The sequence below is a fragment of the Ictidomys tridecemlineatus genome, chromosome 11, assembly GCF_052094955.1.
Source record: "Ictidomys tridecemlineatus isolate mIctTri1 chromosome 11, mIctTri1.hap1, whole genome shotgun sequence".
Taxonomy (NCBI): domain Eukaryota; kingdom Metazoa; phylum Chordata; class Mammalia; order Rodentia; family Sciuridae; genus Ictidomys; species Ictidomys tridecemlineatus.
In genome coordinates this window covers 27606625-27629014 of record NC_135487.1, presented here as the reverse complement: position 1 = coordinate 27629014, position 22390 = coordinate 27606625, and the positions used below count along the sequence as shown (strand labels likewise).

Below are 22390 nucleotides of genomic sequence, written 5' to 3'. Positions count from 1 at the left end.
ACTCCGACAGCCAGAGGGGCGGGCGTACGCAGTCTCCCTCAGTTCTGCCGGCGCCTGGGGATGCTGAGCGTCCTGGTCGCCATGAAAACAGGCCACACCCCGGCGATGCCGGCCCGTGGTTCGCAAGTGCGCAAGCGCGCGCACCCCTCCGCGCATGAGCAGTGCTCCTCCAAGCCCGCCAGCCACGGTCTCCGGCGCCAGCTACGCCGCGGCCGCTGTCACTATGGCCCATTACAAAGTGAGGGGGGCGCGGCGTGGCTGGGGGAGTGCGGGCGGTAGCCAGCCGCTGGTCGGCTCCGGGTGGGAGATGGGGCGCGTGCAGGTTTCGGGGGCCTGAGGCAGTGAGGCGGAGGTGGGGTTGCCAGACTCTAAACGCCTTCTTCCTGCTCTGGCCCCCGGGCTCCGGTCACTGACCCGCGGTGTCTCCTCAGGCCGCCGACTCGAAGCGCGAGCAGTTCCGGAGGTACTTGGAGAAGTCGGGGGTGCTGGACACGCTGACCAAAGGTAAGCATGGCTAGGAGAGGGTTTCACGTGCCCTCGGCGCGGTGCCCCTGAAGGGCCACGGCGTGGGGAAGGAGGAGGAACAGGTGGGGCCCGTCTAGGGTCCAGAGAAGAGTGCTTGGGAATGAGCGGGGACCGGCTCGCTCTGGCTGCCAGACGCTGCCTGGTGGGGTAGCCTAGTTCACGCTATCGCTCTCAGCGCGGGGAGTGAAACTCTTGCAGCTGTTGCAAAGTCTCTCCAACTTCCGTTGCTTTGCCTTGAGCAGCCGCAGTGAATATGTTTATTGAAGACCTTGAGGTCCCAATTCCTTCCGCTTTACCGAGTTTGCAGAGTCCTCAGAATCTTAAGAAATATTTTCCCTCGAACAAAGAGCAACTTGAGAAATTAGCAGATTTGAATGTGGGCTATAAAGTAGTTGAGTGAGGCTTATCCCGAAGTAAGTGATTCATAGACAATTTGCCTGTGGCTTTTCAATTCCCTATTTCTTAGTCTGTAGCAATTCCTATTTTGTGTATAAAGTAGAACTTGAGGACGCTTCATAAATAGTTATATTGTTTACGCTTTTAAAAATGGAAGTTTACTGTTACACTGTTACATCTCTTTCTTCCTGGATTCAAGATCTAAGTAGACAAGGAAGGTGCTTGAAACAGGAGGATTCCAAGAGATAGTGAAGTACTGCTTACTTAATTAGCTCAGCTGTAATTTGAATGCCTGTTATATACTGCTCTATGCATTGACTGCGATTTTTCAAAGATGATGGAATCCTGGCAGGGGTGCAGACATGGATCCATAAGAGAATGAGAAATGATTGGATAATAATATCTGCATTTTGTGCAGAAATAAAGGTTAGGGGAAAATTCTGGGAGAAATCCTGGGTCTAGCAGAAAGCAGGCCTTTTCATTCCCATGCATGGATATGTTGACAATTTGAATTGCTTCTTGTCTAGGTTCAGTTAGTAGTTTCCCTCCATCTTTGCAAATAATAAGGAGATACTCTGAAAATGCTGTGCTATGTTGTCTCCCCAAGTATCATAGATGCTTGGAATTTCATTCCTTAGGAAACCCCATACAGTCCCTTTTTTCATTTAAGCAATTAATAGGTGTCTATTCTAGACAGTGGGGCTAGCAGTGGAAAAGAAAGAGTTCTTGCCCTCATGAGCTTGCATCCTGGTTGGGGAGACAGATAATCAAGAGATACAGAGTGTCAGCTAGTGGTAGTGTTATAATTTAAAACTGATACCAATGTTAGAAGATAAAAAGGTGATGGGTAGGATTTGTGTGCCATTTTACACAAGGTAATGGGGGAAAGGCCTTTCTTATGAAGTAACTTTTGAGCAGAGATCTGAATGAGCTAAGTATGTTGTCAAGAGTTCCAGGAAATACAGGTTGAGCATCTCTAATCAGAATATCTAAAATTCAAAATGCTACAAGATTTGAAAAATTTTGAGCACTGACTTGATGTTGCAAGTGGAAAATTCCACTCCTGACTGCATGTGACATGTATATACATACCTTCAGGCTATGTATATGAGGTGTGCATGAAGTATAAATGAATTTTGTGTTTACTCTTGGGTCCTACTCCCCAAATATCTTATTATGTATATGAAAATATTCCAAAATCTGAAAATGTCATTTGGATAAAGAATACTGAAACTGTACATGGTGGCTAAAGTGAATGAAAGACAGATGGTAAAAGGCAGAAAAGTGACAATTGTAGAAGATGACTGACCAGATAGAAGATGCACAGCCTTGTGACTATATAAGGATTTTCCTTCATGAGAGAGATCCCTGGAGGCTTCTTATCCCTGTTCACACCCACAGAAATGTAACCCTTCAATCTCCTTAGATAGCCAGTCTTCTAAATAAACATCAGAAAACATAGTATCTATTGACAAGATTTATGTAAAAATTTATTTACATCTTTAAAAAGATATTTCACACACATACATTTATCTATTTATTTTTGAGGTAATACTGGGGATTGAACTCAGTGCCTTGTGCATGTGAGGCAAGCATTTTACTGACTGGGCTATATACCCAGCCCCTCAAATTTATATTTTTTATCCCACTATTTCCAAGAGGATTTGAAATTGCTTATGACATTAAAACACTATAAGAAAATCATTTAGATATGATATATCAAGAACTATGTAATGTTTTGAACAACCAACAATTAAAAAAAATCATTTAGAAGCGGTGGCATTTTAGATGTTTTGAGCACTATATTAACCTCTAAAAAATCCTGGTTAAGGGGCTGGGGTTGTGGCTCAGAGGTAGAGCACTTGCCTAGCATATGTGAGGCATGGGTTTGATTCTCAGCACCACATAAAAATAAATGAGTAAAATAAAAGTCCATCAACATCTAAAAATATATATATTTAAAAAAAATCCTGGTTAAGGCAAAAGGGGAACATGATTTGAAATAGACTTGTTCAAATAGAAGGATGTGTATTCATAGAAAAACTCAGAAAACTTAGCATTTACATTATGTTTTGAATTTATCAACCTTGTAAATATCACTGACGGAAATTTAGAAACTGAAAGAAATGGAGTGGGAGAAGAAATGGGGAAGGATAGGAGCACTGATATTCATGTCTTGTAAAGTTAGGAATTCAACAGAGATCAGTAGAAATGAATGGAAGAAGAATTAGGTTTGAGCATTTAATTTAAAGAAAAAGGTAATAAACAGGAATTAGAGTACTGTAGAAGACAATGAAAGGAGAGAGGAGAAGCTGAGAGGACAGTAATGTAAATATACCAACTTCCCCAAAAATACAGTGTATTTCAGCGTTGTTAAAAGTAGTTGCACGTTTGAATTTTTCATACTGTTATTTTAAATTAATAAAGGTGTAAAAATTAAAACACATACAAATTAGTTTAGAACAGGACTTATTAACTTAGAGTTTATATATGTATATTTTTCTTTTTGTATGGAGTTACATTTTTTGCTTTCATCGAATTTTTCAAAGTGTTCCATGCACAAAACAGTTAACCACTGGTTTAGAGAGATTTTTTTTTTTTATCTGAATACAAAATTCCAGGAGGTACTCATTCAATACAAGATGATCAACATAGTCTTCACATGAGTTATCTCCTTTCATTGTCTTCTACAGTACTCTAATTCCTGTTATTACCTTTTTCTTTAAATGCTCAAACCTAAAAACTCGATGAAAGCAAAAATCTACTGTAGTATATATTTTAATGCTGATTTGAGCTTCATTCTTGAACATTTTGAAATGAAAGCGTCTTCAAGTAATTATCACAGCCTTACTCTTTCCTAAAGTTTTCTTACATTTATTTTTATCCCATAATTCTATCTAGTGCAGGTCACTGTGTTTAATTGGATTACTACATCTACCTCTTAACTGTTGTTCTTCCTGCCATTATCTTTGACCCACTTCAATCAGTCTTCCACTGAAGTGGATCCTGTAACTAAAGGCCAACAAAATTTACATGACTCTCTGTAGTCTGGCCCCTGACCACCTTTCCAGCCACATTACCCATAACTCCATCCAGCTGTACTTGATATGTCAGTTTTAGGTCTATCCTTCCCTTAGGATTCCTTCTTTGTTTGATGCCTAATTCTTTCAGTGTGCTCCCAAATGTACTATTTAGCATTGCTGCTTGATTCTTTCTTGTCTAATTCCTTACTTTAGCATTGAACTGTAAATTAGTTGGGAGCAGGGACTTTGTTCACCATTGTATGGACAGTCTTAGCAGTGTGCTTGGCACTTAGTATTTACTGAGATATGGAATATAATTTCTACCATTCAAATTTAAGACTTTAATTGTTGCTCTTTCTGCTTTTTGATTTGCAGTGTTGGTAGCCTTATATGAAGAACCAGAGAAACCTAATAGTGCTTTGGAGTATCCTTTTCATCTTTGAAGTCAGAAAAAGGCCTTATTATTGAAATTCTTATTTTTTCATATACATAATAACCTTTAAAATCTTTTGCTTTTTGAAAAGGTTATTTTACTTTTTGTTTTTTTTAATATTTATTTTTTAGTTATAGTTGGACACAATATCTTTATTTTATTTACTTGTTTTTATGTGGTGCTGAGGGTTGAACCCAAGGCCTCGCACATGCTAGGTGAGCGCTCTACTGCTGAGCCACAACCCCAGCCCTCCATTCTGTTTTTTGACAATGATATCTGGGAAAATATTGGTGGGTGGTTGATTATGGTCTTGGATGTTGATTCTCTTCTGGGCTAGTTCATTAATTCCATTCAGCTTTAAGAAGTAAAGTTCTTAACATTGATATTAGTTTTTTAAAGCATCACTTAGGAGCTGCTACCCCAGAAAATCCAGAAATAGAGTTGCTCCGCTTAGAACTGGCAGAAATGAAAGAAAAATATGAAGCTACTGTAGAAGAAAATAAAAAACTGAAAGCAAAGGTAAATTTTTAAGGAATTCATGTTAAAAATACATTTTCCTCTAGTGATTATATGATCATAACCTCACTAAAATGCACAACTGGGGAAGGAGGAGGGTGAATATTAATGTGAATCAAATGCAAGGCAAACTTATGCCCATCTAGAAAAGTCACAAGACAGACTGTACATAGAATAAGCAAAGTGTGGTCAAGAAGAGGTTCTTGGGAACCTGCATCAATAGAAAGATAGAAACATTGGTTATGGCTGCTTTTAAGCAAATAGATAATTCTAAAATTCTTAGTTTAGGTCAGTTTAGGGGCACTGCTTGTAAATGTTACTTCCTAGAGTTGTGCAGTGCATAATCTGCACTGTCATTTGGTAGCCCCTGTGTTAACAAATTTACAGAAGTAAATTGCACTTAATTTTATCTAGGCTTATATTTTTTTCTTTGTTCCAACTCCCACAAGAACTTGCAAAAACTTCAAATCATCAACTAAGCCTTTGAAATTTTACTGCATTCTGAATCACATAGTACATTTTATGTTACTCTAGGTATTTCTCATAATGTGTTTTATGATCTCAATAACTCTGAGATAAGTAAAACAGGTACTCAGGCCATTTTATAGGTGAGAGAATTTAAAGCACAGTGAAGTTAACATACTTTTCAAGTATGACACCTAATTGGAAGAGTACAAAACTTAACCAGGTTAAGGAAGCACAACTTAATATATTAAAGAAAATGCAGTATCTTAAACTATCTAAGATTCCACACTAGGCAAGTGCTAGTAAACTCTGGCACCTTTTAAGTCAAAGACATTAGTTACTTTTTTTTTTTGTAAGTCAAAGACATAGACTAGCCATATTAATACTCATTACATAAATCTTTCCCCTCTACTTTTATTTTTTGTTTGTTTTGAACCCAGAGGTGCTTTACCATTGAGCCACATCCCTAGCCTTTTTATGTTTTTGGACAGGGACTGGCTTAGTTGCTGAGACTGGTCTTGAAATAGAGATCCTCCTGTCTTAGCCTCCCGGATTACTGGGATTACAGGCATGCATGACCACACTGGCTTCCTCTACTTTTTAGGGGAAATTTCAGTAAACTTTTGGTGGAGTGGAAGAAAGTTCCTTATTATAAGGCATAGTATCTTTATGAAGACTTAGATTATTGTATAACAAGTACTTGAACAGTTCAATTCAAGTAGTTTCTCAATAACATTAAATGTTTGAAAAGGGCTTTCATTAGGTTTGATTATATTAAATTACTGTTTTAGAAAGCATAGTTTCTATAAACTTATTACTGATTCAGAAGCTAAATTGAATATAATAAACTCATTTTGTTTTATTAACTTTTTACCCAATTTAGAATAAAATTCACCTAAACTCCTCTGTCTTTACCCCATAGCTTGCTCAGTATGAACAACCTCAGGAGGAGAAGCGTGCTGAATAGGATTCTTCTCAGTTGAAAAGACACTGAAAAAATGGTTTTGTATGACTTGAATAGTTTGTATAGTATATAATCTTTTCTGAACAGATGCTATAAAACTCTTTTAATATGTTAAATTCACACTTCAACTGTTATAAACACATATACTTAGAATCACCAATAAAAACTCAATATAACTTGCTTTGGGTCTTAAAGCAGAAGAATCCAAAGTGAATCCTGAAAAAAAAAATTAAACAGCCATCTAATTCATTAAAAGATATCTATTTATTAGTCTGATTAGGAATAATGGTACTAGTTGTATTTTAGCCAAGGAAGATTAGCATGGAGGTATTCCTTGGTTTAGTTCAGGATATAAGAATAGATAGAATCATTCTCGACAATGAAGATGACAGAGTTTATATTCTCTTTAGGCAGCTGGAGAGATCTGTGTGACAAGATGCTTTTGCATGGGTTCCCACGAATCATCTTCTCTTATTTATATAATGCAGAACAAATAACTCTTCTTTGCCACCACTTTGCCTTAGATAACTGTGTGTGTGCCAGTTTAACTCTGACACCACGTTTTCCTTCTATGCAATCATGCTCTATCTGATAATGTTGCCTTGTTTTGCTGTGTGCTTTATTGGGTCCTAGTTGCATATTAGCCTGTCTGTTTTTCAATTTGATTAATAATGCAGTTACCCTGATTGTAATTTATATAATTTTAAACAGGATCACACTATTACCCTGCCTTACTTAGTTGCTTAGTTGAGCACAGAAGTAATATAAAATTCTGGTTCATGCACAAACTGGAATGAGAAGAGGAATGAGCCATATATCATGGGCAATGTTGGGTATAATTATATAGTGGTTTTTCCCCTCAAAGTATTTTTCTAATTTTCAATTCATTTTATCTTCATTATCCCTGTGAAGTAGGTAGGGCAAGTATGAGGGGAGGTTGGGCACTGAATTTTTAGGCCAAAGACTGATATTACAAACTATTTGCTAACTACAGAACCTTGGGCACATCAGTTAACTGCTCTTAGATTCACTTTCCTCATCTGTTAATTGAGAAGAATGTCTGTGCTGCCTACCTCACAGGGTTGTTGTGAGGGTCAAATGAGAATGTATGTGAAAGATTTGTAAATGGTAAACCACTATATTCTTGTTTGTTAGTCTTTTTCCTTTTCTTTTGGAAGACTTACAATCTTTTTGTTTTGTTGTATTAATCACTTATTTTCCTCACTGATAGACTGGCATTTTGAAGAAGTGTTCCTATTTCATGTATTCCATCCCTATTGTTAGAGAACTTGTCTTTATTCAAAACACATCCAAAGCAAGCTGGTTTAACCAGCAAAGACACTGACACCTGCTGAAAACTGACCAGGCCAATTATATGGGCATTTAAATCAGTTGTGTTGACAGCAATGTGGCTGATTTGTCTCTTCTAGTCACAAGTTTGTTTTTGGAGAATGCCAGATACTACTGGAAGAATATTTACTTGGATAGATTTCTCTTCTTTTTGGAGTGCCTTCTATGTGGACAGCAGTAGCTAAGGGCTGGGTGTAATAAAAATGAATGACTTGAAGTAGTTTATAAAACAGGTACATAAACAATTACAAGGTTAGGATGTGCTAAAAACTGTAAGAATAATAAAACATGACCCAAAGAGAAGGAAGACTTGGCTTCTTGAAGCAGTTGATGTGGCAGCAGTCCCTTTGTGGATACAAACAAGCACATTTTTTTTTTTTTTTTCCTGGCAGCAAACCCTCTTGTTTTTTTAGTATTACTATTTATGTCAACAAATTAGTGACACTGTCTTGTACCATCCCTTTGGACAGAATGGCAACATATGGGTTGGATAATCACACCTTAAGTGGAAATGACCTGCTTTTAACTGCTGTACCATCCAGTGATGTTTCAGAATTTGGGGTCAGCCTGGCTTCTGGAGAGCTTCTTCAACATTTCTATCAAGGATTTGGATGAAGACTGTGTATATACTCAATGGATTAGAAAATGGATCTCTTTCAGTCCTGCTATACTTCAGCTGACTTATCTATAAAATATAGATTTCACATCTTGCCTACCTCACAAGGTTATTGTAAGGATCAAATTAAATATCATGAATGTAACAAGTGCCTTCAAAACTGCAAAAGAATTACAGATCAGGAGGTAATAATGCCAAATGTGTGAGTGCCCCAAAATTGGAAGGGCTGGTTAGTAGGCAATATTGGAACAAATTTTAAAATGGTTATCTAGAGTACCCAAATGCTGGGCCCAAACCACAAGTTGAATATCAAATCTTAGAAATGTAGTTATACTAGTTTAGGAAATAAGATTGCCAACAAAATAGTTCCAGTGATGGCCAGTGTGAACTACTTATATTCTGTAGATACTTAAAAAAAATCCAGTCTGGAAAGGATTAGAGGAAAGAATACTGTGTGGGTCAGTACTGCTCTGTAAGTGCCAGACATTGGAAGCTTGAGTGCATATAAAGGAAGAACAGCCAATAGGGAAAGGGGATTTGAAAATATAAGGCTGTGCTGTTCAATATGGTTGCTATTAGCTCCATGTGGCAATTAAAATTAAATAAAAATAATTCAGTTTCTTAGTCACACTGGCAATGGGTCTAGTGCTCAATCCACATGTGGCCAGTGGCTACCATATTGAACAGCAGAAATTCAGAACATTTCTATAATTACAGAAAGTTCTATGGAACAGTTCCATAGAAGGAATAGTTGAGAGAACTTAAGATGTTTAGTGTGGAACAGAGAAGACTGTCTTGGTGGGTTAATGAAGACTGCAGTTTAATATTTGAAGGGCTGTTATGAAAACATTATATTGTGTTCCATTTTAGGCTTCAGAGTATGATTATTGACTTGAATAAGAAAGTTTTAAGCAAAACTCTACCCCAATGGAATGGCTGCCTTTTGAGAAAGTGAGCTCTCCTCCTTTGGAATATAGTCCTAGATGTGCATGAAGTGTACTCTGCCTTCATAATCAAGTCTCCTTGGAAAACCACCCCAACCTTTTAAAAACGTGTATGGCTGTACTTTGTTGTCAAATTTCCTTCTAGAGACTGAAAAGCAACAATTCTTGTATTTTTTCTCAAACATTCTTGGTAACCAACATTTGCTTTAGTGTGCTTCCGTTATTCTTTCCTTGGGTCTCTAATCCGAAAAGATCAGAGAAGCAGCGTTCTACGGTGTGTGTGGGGTGGGGTGGGGGTGGGGGTGGGGTGGAATTACTGGAGAAGTAAAGTTTGACTAGGTGGGAAGGACAGGAAATTGAGTTCTGCTGAGTTTGAAGTGGTAGCAGCTTTCACTACCAGCTATTTGCTGAAGAAAGAAAGTCTACCTTGGTTGCATTTGCTTTCCTATCACGGTCCTACTACTTGCTAAATGAAGCTATCACACCCACCCATGACTGCCTTGGTTGAGGCTTTGCCTTTCAGCTGGCTCATCCTTCATACTTTTGCTCACCCCAACTGCATCCATCCGTCTAGACCTACTCAGACGCCAATTCTCCCGCATTTCATCTGTGCCTAAGGCATTCCCACACACTATCTCGAGCCGAGGATACTTACGCAGAGGTCCGATCTCTTAAATCTTCAAGCAGTTGTGAGGGCAGGCAGGTCCAAGTCGGTTCCAGTTTCAAGCCCCTTGTTAGATACTCAGGACGTCACAGGCATCAATAAGTATCGGGTTCGGCGAGTACAAATTGGAGGAGGAGGACAATCGGTTCTTCCTCCAAAGCAGAGCATCTCCCCTTGTGGTGCTCTCGAGAGCTCGGAAGAAGGTAGAGAAACTGAGGAGCACTGTGCGTGCAGGGCAGGACCAAGGTGCGTACGGGCTGGGCCCCGGGCAGAGAGACGGAGCCCGGCGAGAGGCGCGGCCGGGCGGCCCTCCTCGTGACTCCTCCTCCCCCCTCTGCTGCTGGGAGTCAGGTGATTCCGGGCACGTGACGGGCACCACCTACCCTGCTGCTTCCGAGTGGCGGCTCGGGCAGCCAATGAGAGATTGGATCCCAGCTCGGGGCCTATGAGAGTCGGGCTGTGCGGGGGGGCGGGCCGGACGGCGGCGGCTGCCGGGGGCGGGGGCGGCGGCAGTGGCGGCGGCGGCGGCGGCCTGGGGAGGCGGCGGCCTGGCCTGGCCTGGCCTGTCAGGGCGCGGGAGGCGGCGGTCCAGCACCATGTCCCTGCAGTACGGGGCGGAGGAGACGCCCCTCGCCGGTAGTTACGGCGCGGCGGATTCGTTCCCAAAGGACTTCGGCTACGGCGTGGAGGAGGAAGAAGAGGAGGCGGCGGCGGCGGGCGGCGGGGTTGGGGCGGGGGCCGGCGGCGGCTGTGGCCCGGGGGGCGCTGACAGCTCCAAGCCAAGGATTCTGCTCATGGGGCTGCGGCGCAGCGGCAAGTCCTCCATCCAGAAGGTGAGTGGAGCCGTGCCAGGTCCTCCCGCCCTCTGCTCCCCTCCAGGGGCTCAGGTGGCCGCAGGCGTGGAGGCCCGGAGGAGGGCGGCGGCTGCGCTGGCCTAGCGCTGGGTCCCAGCGCACTTTCTCTTGCACTTCTGCGAGCAAGCGCGGAGCCAGAGGCGCGGCGGGACCCCCACCTCTGCGTCCACACCCAAGTCGGCTGAGGCCGAGTGGGTCGCCGAAGGCGAAACTGACTGGAGGGAGGCAGGTGCGCGGTGGCACCGCCCTAGACCTCCGCCACTGGGACACAGCCCCTGTGGCATTGACGGGGCGAGACGTATTCTCCAGGTCTCACTTGGAGAACTTGTTGGATTCCCTCGCCTGCCTCATCTCACTTCAGGTGATCCGAATTTGCAGGGATTCCCAGCGGAGCCCTAAGGAGCAGCGTCAAAAAGAGTTGTGACTAAGGCACTGGGCATTTAAATACTTTGTTACTAGCCTGCAGGAGTCTTGGCTGTAACAGTTTTGGGAATTGGGTACTACCACTGTACCTACTTTAGTACTTGTGGCCTGGTGAGTGTAGTTACTCGTGGTATTCTCCCTGTAGGTGTGTACTTAGAAAAATCTTTGGAAACTTTGAAAATGTTTTGCAGATATCAGTCCATTTGTTTTCACTTTAGATTTGTCGAGAACTAAACTAATGGAGGACTGGATACTGTTTGATAAAGGGGAAAATAGAGGCAGAGTTGACATTTTCCATCCTCATTACACACAAAACGAACTTCTAAACTAATGTCGCACACACCTAGTCTTTCCCTCTTTCCGCTTGTTGCAGAGGTCTGTCCAAAACAAATGTCATTGTGGTATTTCGTAGATGTGATGTTTTTAAAATGTAGTCTTCTGAATTAACTTTATTACTGTGTTTTATTTACTTTGCTGCTTACCTCTACAGGGAGGTGTACTTACTGTAGGTTTTTAGCAAACTGATTTTAGCTCTTCTCATTTGTTACAAAACCTTGGAAGTAAACTGTTTTTTCTCTTCTAGGCTGTAACAGCGAGGCAAATTAGTTTTATATTAGGATTGTATGGATTGTGAATACTGTGATTCTTGACAATTGCATTTACCATTTCATTTCTCGTGGGAGCTACCTATCACCTGTCAGCTCTGGCAGCCCCCCCCCCCCCACTTTTGAGTATAATTACTCCCTTTGTTGTATTTCTTCCACAAGACTGCAAATTCAGTGAGGGCAGGATCTGGTATGTTTCATTTTTTTATTCCTCAGAGCCTGGGGTGGGCATTGGAGTAATTTTTGAATGTAAATGAAACTTCTTAAATTTTAGCTACAAAACTTTTGTAATTTTAAAGGAGATTGTGGTGAGTATAGATCCCTACAAAAGCAAGCAAACAAAACCAAAAAACAGTCCCCCCCAAAAAACAAAAAAAGCAATAATGTAGGCGCCACAGAGTGCTACTGCTAGTGCTGAGTATGGTGCAGAGGAAATAGGAAAAAAAAAAAGTTTCAGCTTCAAAATAGATTGAATGGAAATTGGTTTGGTGTTTTCTTTAGTCATAATTAAAAAGGTAATGAGCACCAATGCATTTATTAACATTTAGTTTTTACCTTAAGTTTTTTTTGCTACAAGATTAAATTTTTTAATATTAATCCAGGATGGAGTTCTAAATTTAAATTCTGAAGTTGAACAGCCATAAAATTGTCTTGTTTTTCCTAACAGGTGGTGTTCCATAAGATGTCACCCAATGAGACCCTCTTTTTGGAAAGTACCAACAAGATTTATAAAGACGACATTTCCAATAGCTCCTTTGTGAATTTCCAGATTTGGGATTTTCCTGGGCAGATGGACTTTTTTGACCCAACCTTTGACTACGAGATGATCTTCAGGGGAACAGGAGCATTGATATATGTCATTGATGCACAGGTAGTTAGAAATAATGATGTTTACTTCTCTTCCCTGGTGGCAAAAAGATGTAGAAACAACAGAAAGTTGTTTATCTTCTTTGTCATTTGTTTACAGCTCTTTTCTTTGCCAGTAGATTCCATAACACATTGTGATGTGCAATTGCGGAGGTGCTTTGGGAACAGGCATGTCATTGCAGTTTGAAAGAATCAGTTGGTTAGGAGATGTAGTTTACATTGTGAGTCCTAGTTAATGAGCAGTTAACATTGGCTTTCTGGTAAATTTTGTTACACATTATTATTAGTTACTATTATAGTGCTATAACTCATCAAAAATATCCTGTCAGTGGCCATAGTATAAGATGGACTGTGAGAACTGAGTCAGTATATATTAGAGTGATTAGTTTCCTTAATTGTCCAAATTGAATTTAGTCCAACAAGCATTTATTGAAGACCTAACCTGTGGCAGGCAGTCAGATGAAAGGTACATGTCCCTATTCTTAGGAAGCTAGCTTTCTATAAGCTTAAATATTAGTTAGGAATGAGTTCTGAGTGATGAACCCTATAATGGATGCTTTCACATGCATGATCTTATTTAATTATCACAACATTGTGAGGTTGGTATTGTAATTCCGGTGTTACAGATGAATAAACTGAGATCACAGAGTTGAAGCAACTTGCTTTAAGACACAAACCTAATAAATGGCAGAGCTGGGATTACTTTAAAAAATGTTGGGAAGAATTGTCCATGTCCCTTTTCCTTTATACTATCAGTATTTAAAATTACAGGCATTAATTTGGGAATTGAATTTTTTATCTTAAGTTGAAGAACTACTTATTAGTATGTTTGAGTGCTTGAATATTTATGAATAATTTAGGATAATATATTTTCTGTGGTTGGGGAAAGAGGTGGTTTGAGGCTTTCTTAACTCATTACTTGCCTTTTGTAAGATTCTTTTTAAAAAATATTTTGTTCTGACTTACAGGATGACTACATGGAGGCTTTAACAAGACTTCACATTACTGTTTCTAAAGCCTACAAAGTTAACCCAGACATGAATTTTGAGGTTTTTATTCACAAAGTTGATGGTCTGTCTGATGATCACAAAATAGAAACACAGAGGGACATTCATCAGAGGGCCAATGATGACCTTGCAGATGCTGGGCTAGAAAAACTCCATCTTAGGTAACAATATGTGTGTTTGATATGAGAGCCCTGAAAAAACAACATGTGTGTTTGATATGAGAGCCCTGTAGATGTATTCCCATCTCTGTCATTACAGGCACCATAGTTTTCTGTTACTGGTATGCCCATTCCCAGTTCTGAAATGTTTTTGGTCTTCTCTGTTCCAAGCTATCCTGGGAGCCTGGTGTTATTAAGAAGTTACTTTTTACATTTTCCTGGTAATTGAATCCATGTGAAATGTTTCCATTGGTGCTTTTGCAGATTCATCTCAAGAGGCTCTGTTTAGGGATTTCCCCACTCTTAGTTTTCTCAAACTCTGGCCACCCGCAGCCCCCCTCCAGTTGGCCCTAGGCAGGGAATCTCTTGTCATATTTGTTGTGGAAGTCTAGCTTGAGTTTTCATAGTATCTTTCTTAGTAGGAAGAGTCATTTATAAATGGGGTATGCTTTAAAGTCTGGACTGATTCTAATGTATCTTAGATTTTAAAACACTTTATACTTATATGAAACTCTAAAGTTTGAGTTAAATGGATTTATTCTATAAGTTTGTATACTATTGCTATTAAATAGTTTAGAGGACTGCTGATTTATAATTAAACTACTGTTAGAGAACACCAACTATTTAGGACTGATGACTTTGTGTTTGCTTTCTAGAAGTATATAAGGAATATTTTTGTACATTTTATTTTTTGTGATATAGGTAGAAATGAGCATTTAAAAATACCAAGAAAATGTTCTTTTAATGATAGAAACAAAAAGGGAGAGCAGAGGAGAGACACAAGTGTAGTAATTTCCTTATCCCAGATCTGTTATAGTGACTTCCCTATAGGCTCAAGCCATCCCTCCTACTACTCGTAATATTTTCTGGGCCCCAGAATCCAAAATGTTTCAGTTACCCCTAGGAAACCATGTAGAAAAGTCTCACTGACTTCTGTTTTGCCTGGATTAAAATTTTAAAATATTTTATAGCAGTTCATACTTAAAAAAGTTAAATTCAGCGGTGTTTGTAAGAGAAACTAAAACTGTCTTCATGTAAAAATCCCTCAACCTTATATTTTAGGAATCCACTATTAATATTTTTTATTTGAATTTTAAGCCATGCTTATCCTGTCTTCTCAGGTATTCATGGGGATCTTTCTGATTGCCTTTACTCCATGTGTCTGTCCCTTTTAATGGCATCGCACCCCATGGTAACACTACCCCTTACCCTAGGCCTAGGAGGGCCCTAGGCCTTGTTAACCTAAGTAGAATTTTGCAGCAGATTTTTACTATTTATCTGTTTATTTTTGTGGTACTGGGGATTGGAACAGGATCTCTTGCATGATAGGCAAACATTCTACTACTGAGCTATATCCTCAGGCCCCATCAGGCTATTATTTAGTACTAGCAGATCTATAGATGAAGCTCTGTTTGATTTCCAGTTTCTAGATGCTCAGCTTAACTAAAATGCTGTATATTTGCAGATTCTTCTGTTCCCATCCACCTCAAAGAGGGCCCTCTTATTTGCTAACCTTTTTTACTGAAAGGAATCACTGAAATATTTCTTTCTCCCTAATGTCTCTGAGGTCATTTGACTTTGTGTGCTCTGGTGCTCCAGTGCTCTCATATCTAGAGTCTAGTCCCTTACATAGGATTAGGTTCTTACATCAGCTTCTTGAAAGTTTTTAAATTATTTATAAAGTGGTGAACTATTATTAAAGCTATATAATTCTCCATATTTCATATTCCTTTTTTGTTAAATATGTTTGTGTTTTTAGAGTCTCAAAAAGAGGTTTGAATTAGCCTAAAGACTACTGACACACTTAACATGGGTCAAAGTAAAGTATAAGAGCATAAAATATGGCTTGAGGTGTTATTTTCTGAATTCTTCTTACTCTTTTTGTCTAAAATGACTCTGTACTATGTACATATAAATATATTGTGGATACAATTATATAATGAAGGGTATACTTCTATGTGAAAAAGCAGGTGGAATCACCCAGTGTTTAAATTGTTAAAGGCCTTTCAGTTACATGTTTTGCTAAATCTGTGTATGTTACTTCTTTATACCCTTTTAGGCCTCTGGACCCCTGTTCTGTTCTCTACATGGCCCCAGCTTCCATCCTCCTTACTATGCCATTATTTTTACCTAAATTCTAAGCACCAGTTGTATTTGTTGAGGCAATGAGCTTGTAACTATGAGTAAGATTGTCTCTTTTCTCATGGAGCTTATGCTCTGATAAATGACACAGCTCAAAAACACCTGTAAATAAATAATGTGGTATAATGTTAAGTACTTACCAATGCTATGAGGAAAAATTATGGCAAAGGGATAGAAAGCATCAGGTATAGGATTATTGTTTTAGGTAGGCTGGTCAAGACAGAACTTTTATTTGTTGTTAGAAACTTGATTATTATTTAATAAATGAGACACATCGCTTCTAGTTTTTTCTTGGGTTTGAATCTTGGATTTTGTTATAGTTATGTGCTTAGGAGACCAAGATTTACAGATCAAGTTGCAAAGACTTAGGGAAACATTCAAGTTTCTCCATCTGAACACTCTTTCCTGGTTGCTCCCGCAGTTGCTCTCTATAAATGGTGTAAAGGGAGTAATAGCCACAGACCAGGTGGGAGACTGTGTTTGTCGTATGAAATGATGGGGATGGTAGACAAGTTTATTTGAACTTATTGAAATCACATGCTTAGAAACTTAAAATTTTATATACTATGATAGTTGTCACTAAAGTTTTAGGTATTTTCTACATTAATCATAACCATATTATGTTTTTCAGCTTTTATTTGACTAGTATCTATGACCACTCAATATTTGAAGCCTTTAGTAAGGTGGTGCAGAAGCTCATTCCACAACTGCCAACCTTGGAAAACCTATTAAATATCTTTATATCAGTAAGTGAGCTCTTTAATTCTCCATAGTTTCTGATACCATTTTTGTTAAATATATTTGTTTTCACTTCTCTAAAAATTGGAACTAGAATTAGCTAAAAGACTACTGACACACTTAACATATAAAATAAGAGCAGTAAATATGGGTTGAGGTATTATTTTCTGAATTCTTAGTTTCCTCCCCATTTTATCTTTAAGGAGAACTACTAAAAAACTTCTATATGCTTTTTTTTTTTTTGGTGGTACTTGGGACTGAACTTAGGGTTCAGTCTCTACCCCTTACTCTACCCCTGAGCCATCTCCCCACCCCTTTTTATTTTTTGAGACAAGACCTCACTAAGTTGCTGAGACTGGCCTTGAACTTGCAATCTTCCTGACTCGACTTCAAGTTGCTGGGATTATAGGCAAGCACACTGAGGCATGCCTGCCTTTTTATACTTCCTTTAAAAATATCTTTGTGATGCTTGTTTCCTAAAGAAAGAACTAGAAAAGGCTGGGTGTTGGGACTGTGACTCAATATCATTTTATTCTCTGCCTCATTAGAAGTCACATTAAGAAATTGATCATTTCCTCACCCATGGTAGTCTATTTTTTTTGTAGGGAGGGTTACCCAGAATTGAACCCAGGGGCACTTAAACACTGAGCCACACACATCCTCAGTTCTTTTTCATATTTTATTTAGAGACAGGGTCTTGCTGAGTTGCTTAGCATCTCCCTTTTTGCTGAGGCTGATTTTGAACTCTTGATCTTCCTGCCTCAGCTAGGATTGCAGGCATGCGCCACTGTGCCCAGCCACCAACTGTAATCTTAGCTTTATATTTTGTATTCTTATTCTGAGGTGTCATCTTAAGAAAAAAAGGATTGCTCCCACACCCCAATAAATTTAACATATAGCTGTTATATTTTCCAAACATTACTTTGAAAGGATTCAGTGTGTGGTGGCCTCTTGGGCTTTTGGGTTATGCCAGATGTTGACATCAAACTGTAATTATTTTGTGTTTTACTGTTTGCCCACATAAGGACTTTCTGGTAGCAAGATCACTCAAATTGGAGATGGATTATAATTACTAGAAAGGTTTATAGACAATGTAGTGTAGCTTGATTTTTAGAGAATTTTTTTGTTAAATTTTTTTAGTGATCTCTTAGAAAATAATTCATTTAAATAATAAAGAGGAATAAAAAAATTTGACAATCATGTCAGTAAATCAAAGTAGAGATATAATTCAACTTTTATTCCTTGAAAATAGAAGAGTTTCTCAAACAAGTACTATTTGTGTTTTGTTGTTGAGTTGTACAATTAGAAATGACCTTGTATGTTATTTAATAATTTAAAGTCTTTGATTAGTTTCAAAATATGATTCTTAAAAGAAACTGAACACTTCCCCAATTTTGTTTTTTCAAGAATTCAGGTATTGAAAAAGCTTTTCTCTTTGATGTTGTCAGCAAAATCTACATTGCAACAGACAGTTCCCCCGTGGATATGCAGTCTTATGAACTTTGCTGTGACATGATTGATGTTGTAATTGATGTGTCTTGTATATATGGGTAAGTTTTATATATAATTCTGCAAGACTTCAGACAGGTGGGAAACTAACAGCTCTACTTGTTGAGGGAATTTCTGAGGCTTCTGGCAAGTACTGTATGAAACGGGATTGTTTTGATGGTAGTGCTTCAACTTGGAGCAAGACTTCTCTTAAAGAGGCCTGCTGGCTCTTACTCCTTCAGAGGGCATGGAAAAGAGCAGTTGGAAAATGTGATGAGTGCTGATTTCTTTATCTCTGAAAGTTTCTTCTGCCATTACTTGAGGAATTTGCACTGTGTCTTCTCACTACTTGGACTTAGCTAGATCAAAAAGCTGTTAATTTATTTAAATTTCTGAATGATAAAGTGCTGGTCCTAATTTAACCTCAGGCTTTATGAAATGATGGATTCTAAATCTTTCAGAGAGCAAAGAAATAAAGTAGTCAGAATTTTAGATGTAGAAGGACTTATGCATATAAAAATTTAACCTATACATCTGAGTTTCCAAAACAAATCTCTAAAATGTGAGCTTTTCCCATATGTAAATTTACAAAACTATGTAGAAATTTATGAAATATAGCAAATAGTGATTTTATAGAATAGGTACCAAGAAGAATGAAAATTTGGGGGAATTATTGGTGTTTCAAAAGCCAGTAACATTCTGTGTGTCCTCTGATAGTCCTGATTCCTTTTTATTAACATCTTAATTCCCAAGAAGTTTTCATCTGCTTTTTATCTTTTAATACCTGTATCCTCTGTTTCTCTTCTCTGCTTCACCTCTGACCACATCCTTCTTGGTCTGTCTGATTTATCAATGTTTTTCTCCAGCTGCCTCTGGACAGGAGAGTGCATTTGTCCCCCCCCCCCCACCACCCAGTGTTGGGATTAGAACTCAATTCCTTTTGTGTAAACTACATACACCGCCAACCCTGTCTTATCCATTCATGACCTGTCTATTTTTATTTCTTATTCCTTTTTCACTTTTTTTTTATTACATGTTCTCCCTTGTTTTATATATGTAGTGAAAAATGAGACTCGTTATCTCTTCTATTTCTCAATAAAGTTTTATGTTCCTCACTTCTCATTTTTTGTGTGAGTATGTGGTGCTGGAGATTGAACCCAGGGCCTTGTGCATCAAGGCAAGCACTCTAGCAACTGAGCTATATCCCCAGCACCCCCACTCCTAATTTTAAAAATGGATGAGTAAATGTTTGCTTTTTCTTTAAGACAAATCAGAATTTCATAAACTAATCATTTTGCAATTTAAAAGTCACATTTAGATTTAAAATTTATAAAGTACATAATGAAGTACAGACATTATAATGTACCTGTAAAAATGAAGAAAATAAGTTCATTATCTCACTATTCTCAACATAATCTGTGCATGCAATTTGATGTGCTTAATTATAGTTAATTTGTTTCTTACTTGACTCTTGATTTACATTTTTTGAAGGGGGACTACATATAATTCTGGCAATGCTGGTTTAATAAATGAAGTAGCTTTTAGCTCCTATAAGTCTCACTTTGCAAGTATCAGCATGCCACAGTATATTTAGTAGACTATATTTCTTTTAGTTTTTATATTTAATCACTTTCTACTAATAGCAGTTTTCATATCCTTAGATCCTTTTTTATAGACTATGTCAGTGCATATTTATATGAGGGAAGATTTAAAGCCTGCCGTATTCCATGCATCCTGTGTGACAAGGGGAAGGTGTCTGAATGCATGGAATACTGCTGGTCACAGAAGGGCAAAGAGTGTGTTGTGGACACTTGGTATGCATTTTATCGCAGGATATCTTCTACAAGCTTTTCACTTCATGGTTTGAGTACTAACCAGGTTCCTTTTCCCTCCCCTCTTGTTTGCAGCCCTTAGGGTGTGCTGCTTCTAAGTCTTGTTCCTCATGGCTATGACCTTTCAGCTTCTGCTTTGGTAATTTCTGACTTAAGCTTCAGATAATCATATTTGCCTAAAGGTCATAAAAACTATCAAAATAGGAAAACATAGAAACTAAATATTGTGCTTTAAACACACTGTTTGAGCAAGCTTTGTCTAAGGCCATTAGCATATTTTTCTTAATTATCAAAATAAAATCTGACTAATCCCTGGACTTTGAGTAGAATATGCCTCTTTTTTTTTTTTTTTTTTTAAGTGCTGGGGATTGAACTTGGGGCCTCCATGTGCTAGGCAAATGCTCTATTACTGAGCTACATCCCAAGTCCAGAATGTGCCTGTCGTCTTTCATCGTAGTATGAAATTCAAGATCATATACTCTCCTGACATGAGAAACTTTGCAGCTTCTTTCAGCTGCTGGCTGTGGTTACATAGGGTTTAAGGAGTCATTGTCAGGGTTGTCTGTGTCAGAGCCTGTTGTCAGAGTTAGCTCCTGCTCTCATTTTCCATGCAGCACAGAGAAGGATCTACTCAGGTCTAACTATAAGCTGAGAACACATAGCTTTTATGACTTCCTCTTTTCCATCAGAAGGAAGTAGATTTCTTTTATGTTCTTGCAGCAAATGACACTTAACTTCCTCATTGGTCTACCTTCCCAAATCAACTTTATTTATACTAGCTAGGAAAAATACTGGAAACGGCATGGAATTGAGTTAAATACTTCTAAGTTTGAATCCTGACATTGCCAGAGGTCACTTTACTTTTAATGAACTTGAGTTTTTACATCTTTAAAATGAGTATAGTTTTCTTACTTATTGAGCTTATTTTGACTTGTTTCAGAAAGGACTAGAAGTGGTTAGATATAGATATATTAATTCTTGTTCTCTGGGTGTTATGAGGATAAAATTAACATATAAGAAGGTAAGTTGTAAGGTTCAGAAGAGTTTAAAAAAAGAAGCCCTCACTCATGAAAAACATACATAGAAAATACATGTAGCCCCAGTTCTTGGAAGGCTGAGGCAGGAGGATCACTAAGAACCACAAGTTTGAAATGAGCATGGGTAACATAATGAGACCCTCATCTCCAAAATAGGTGAAAGAGAAAAATCAGTGTTCTCATCAATGACAACTATTAACAGTTTCTTTTAAATATGTTTCCTTCAGTTTCTATCTTTCTTTTTTTTTTTTTTTGAGGAAAAGTACGTGTTTTAAAAAGGCAATTTTGAAAACTCTTTAATTCCTAGCAATTTCTAGAAATTAATTTCTAGCAATTGTTAGATTTTTGCTAAACAAGTATATCAGAGAATATGTCAGAGCCCATCTCTAAAAATTGTTGATTTCAACATAATTCCTCCTGGACATTAGCTGGGGTTGTTCTTATTTTCTTGCTTTTGTCAGAAGCAGGGGGGAAAAAAATAGTCTTATTGAGAAAAGGTGTGATTGGCCTGGCACGTAAAGGTGTCTTGAAGAAACTGCTGAGGTGGTGGTAGGTCCCAGAGGAGCCCTGTGGCTTGAGGGAAGTAAGGAGAGGAGACCTCTTAGCTGTGCCCACAACATACAACCTGAGCAAGTAAGTAGCTCCTGGAGCACAGAGGTGGAATGTTGTGATTTCCCTGGTTAACATCTACCTGTATCTTCACTTTTTCATCCAAATGCCTGATTATTTGTAATAGTATGGCTAGGTATGGAGCTTTTTATTGCTGCTGAGAATCCCCGAGGCTCTGTTTGGGAGCTCTATACCTAAATGTGAGCTCTGTTTCAATATAGTTAAGCTACTGTTGTTATTCCTTATCAAAAGAACCCAGATGGATTGACTTGTCATTGTACAAATCAATTGTGATAAAATAAGCTGGAAAACCTGTAATGAGTAATCCTTTCTTTTAAAATAGGTTAAAGGAAGATGGAAGTGGAAGTGCTTATGACAAAGAATCTATGGCAATTATCAAGCTGAATAATACAACTGTCCTTTATTTAAAGGAGGTGACTAAATTTTTGGCACTGGTCTGCATTCTTAGGGAAGAGAGCTTTGAACGAAAAGGTAATGACATTTTAAAAAACTGTTTTTATGTTACATTGTCAGGTTTTTGAAAATATATTGAGTGTTAGAAAAATGGTTATCTTAAAAATATGTGTGTGTCTATACATATATATATGTATGTATATGTGTGTGTGTGTGTGTATGTATACATAAAATCAGCTCCCTTTTATACATTACTCATACTCACCTTCTTTTAATCTTACAAGTCAGTTTTTATTTTTAAATAGTTGGACACAATACCT

At 38.4% G+C, this 22390-nt stretch overlaps 2 protein-coding genes and 1 long non-coding RNA gene across 9 annotated transcripts in view; 2 read left to right on the top strand and 1 right to left on the bottom strand.

The window, feature by feature from the left end:
* LOC106145332 (uncharacterized) overlaps positions 1-10260 on the bottom strand; it is an 84992-nt gene extending 74732 nt beyond the window's left edge. For 3 of the 7 annotated variants that reach the window (XR_013427721.1, XR_013427724.1, XR_005735121.2), the window contains exon 1: positions 9888-10258. This is a non-coding gene — a long non-coding RNA (uncharacterized LOC106145332). Of the gene's footprint in view, positions 1-9887 lie in introns of all 7 variants that reach the window. The other 4 variants (XR_013427723.1, XR_013427722.1, XR_013427719.1 and 1 more) reach the window with 2 other exon arrangements.
* Mycbp (MYC binding protein) lies at positions 80-7461 on the top strand. The gene is made up of 5 exons (XM_040288401.2): positions 80-238; positions 432-504; positions 4320-4368; positions 4767-4896; positions 6281-7461. Exons 1-5 carry the CDS (start codon positions 155-157, stop codon positions 6323-6325), a joined length of 381 nt encoding a protein of 126 aa, XP_040144335.2. The 5' UTR covers positions 80-154; the 3' UTR covers positions 6326-7461.
* A 131-nt stretch (positions 10261-10391) lies between the features above and the next one.
* Rragc (Ras related GTP binding C) lies at positions 10392-22342 on the top strand. The gene is made up of 6 exons (XM_078025949.1): positions 10392-10729; positions 12446-12649; positions 13614-13813; positions 16584-16698; positions 18098-18240; positions 22000-22342. Exons 1-6 carry the CDS (start codon positions 10493-10495, stop codon positions 22196-22198), a joined length of 1098 nt encoding a protein of 365 aa, XP_077882075.1. The 5' UTR covers positions 10392-10492; the 3' UTR covers positions 22199-22342.
* The last annotated feature ends 48 nt before the right edge of the window (positions 22343-22390 follow it).

Excerpts from the sequence above, each read along its gene's own strand:
- Mycbp (XM_040288401.2), top strand. The coding sequence starts at position 155 with ATGAGCAGTGCTCCTCCAAGCCCGCCAGCCACGGTCTCCGGCGCCAGC. Across the intron at positions 239-431 it reads TCACTATGGCCCATTACAAA|GCCGCCGACTCGAAGCGCGA; the intron begins GTGAGGGGGGCG and ends GTGTCTCCTCAG. Across the intron at positions 4,897-6,280 it reads ATAAAAAACTGAAAGCAAAG|CTTGCTCAGTATGAACAACC; the intron begins GTAAATTTTTAA and ends TTTACCCCATAG.
- Rragc (XM_078025949.1), top strand. The coding sequence starts at position 10,493 with ATGTCCCTGCAGTACGGGGCGGAGGAGACGCCCCTCGCCGGTAGTTAC. Across the intron at positions 12,650-13,613 it reads TATATGTCATTGATGCACAG|GATGACTACATGGAGGCTTT; the intron begins GTAGTTAGAAAT and ends TCTGACTTACAG. Across the intron at positions 13,814-16,583 it reads CTAGAAAAACTCCATCTTAG|CTTTTATTTGACTAGTATCT; the intron begins GTAACAATATGT and ends TATGTTTTTCAG.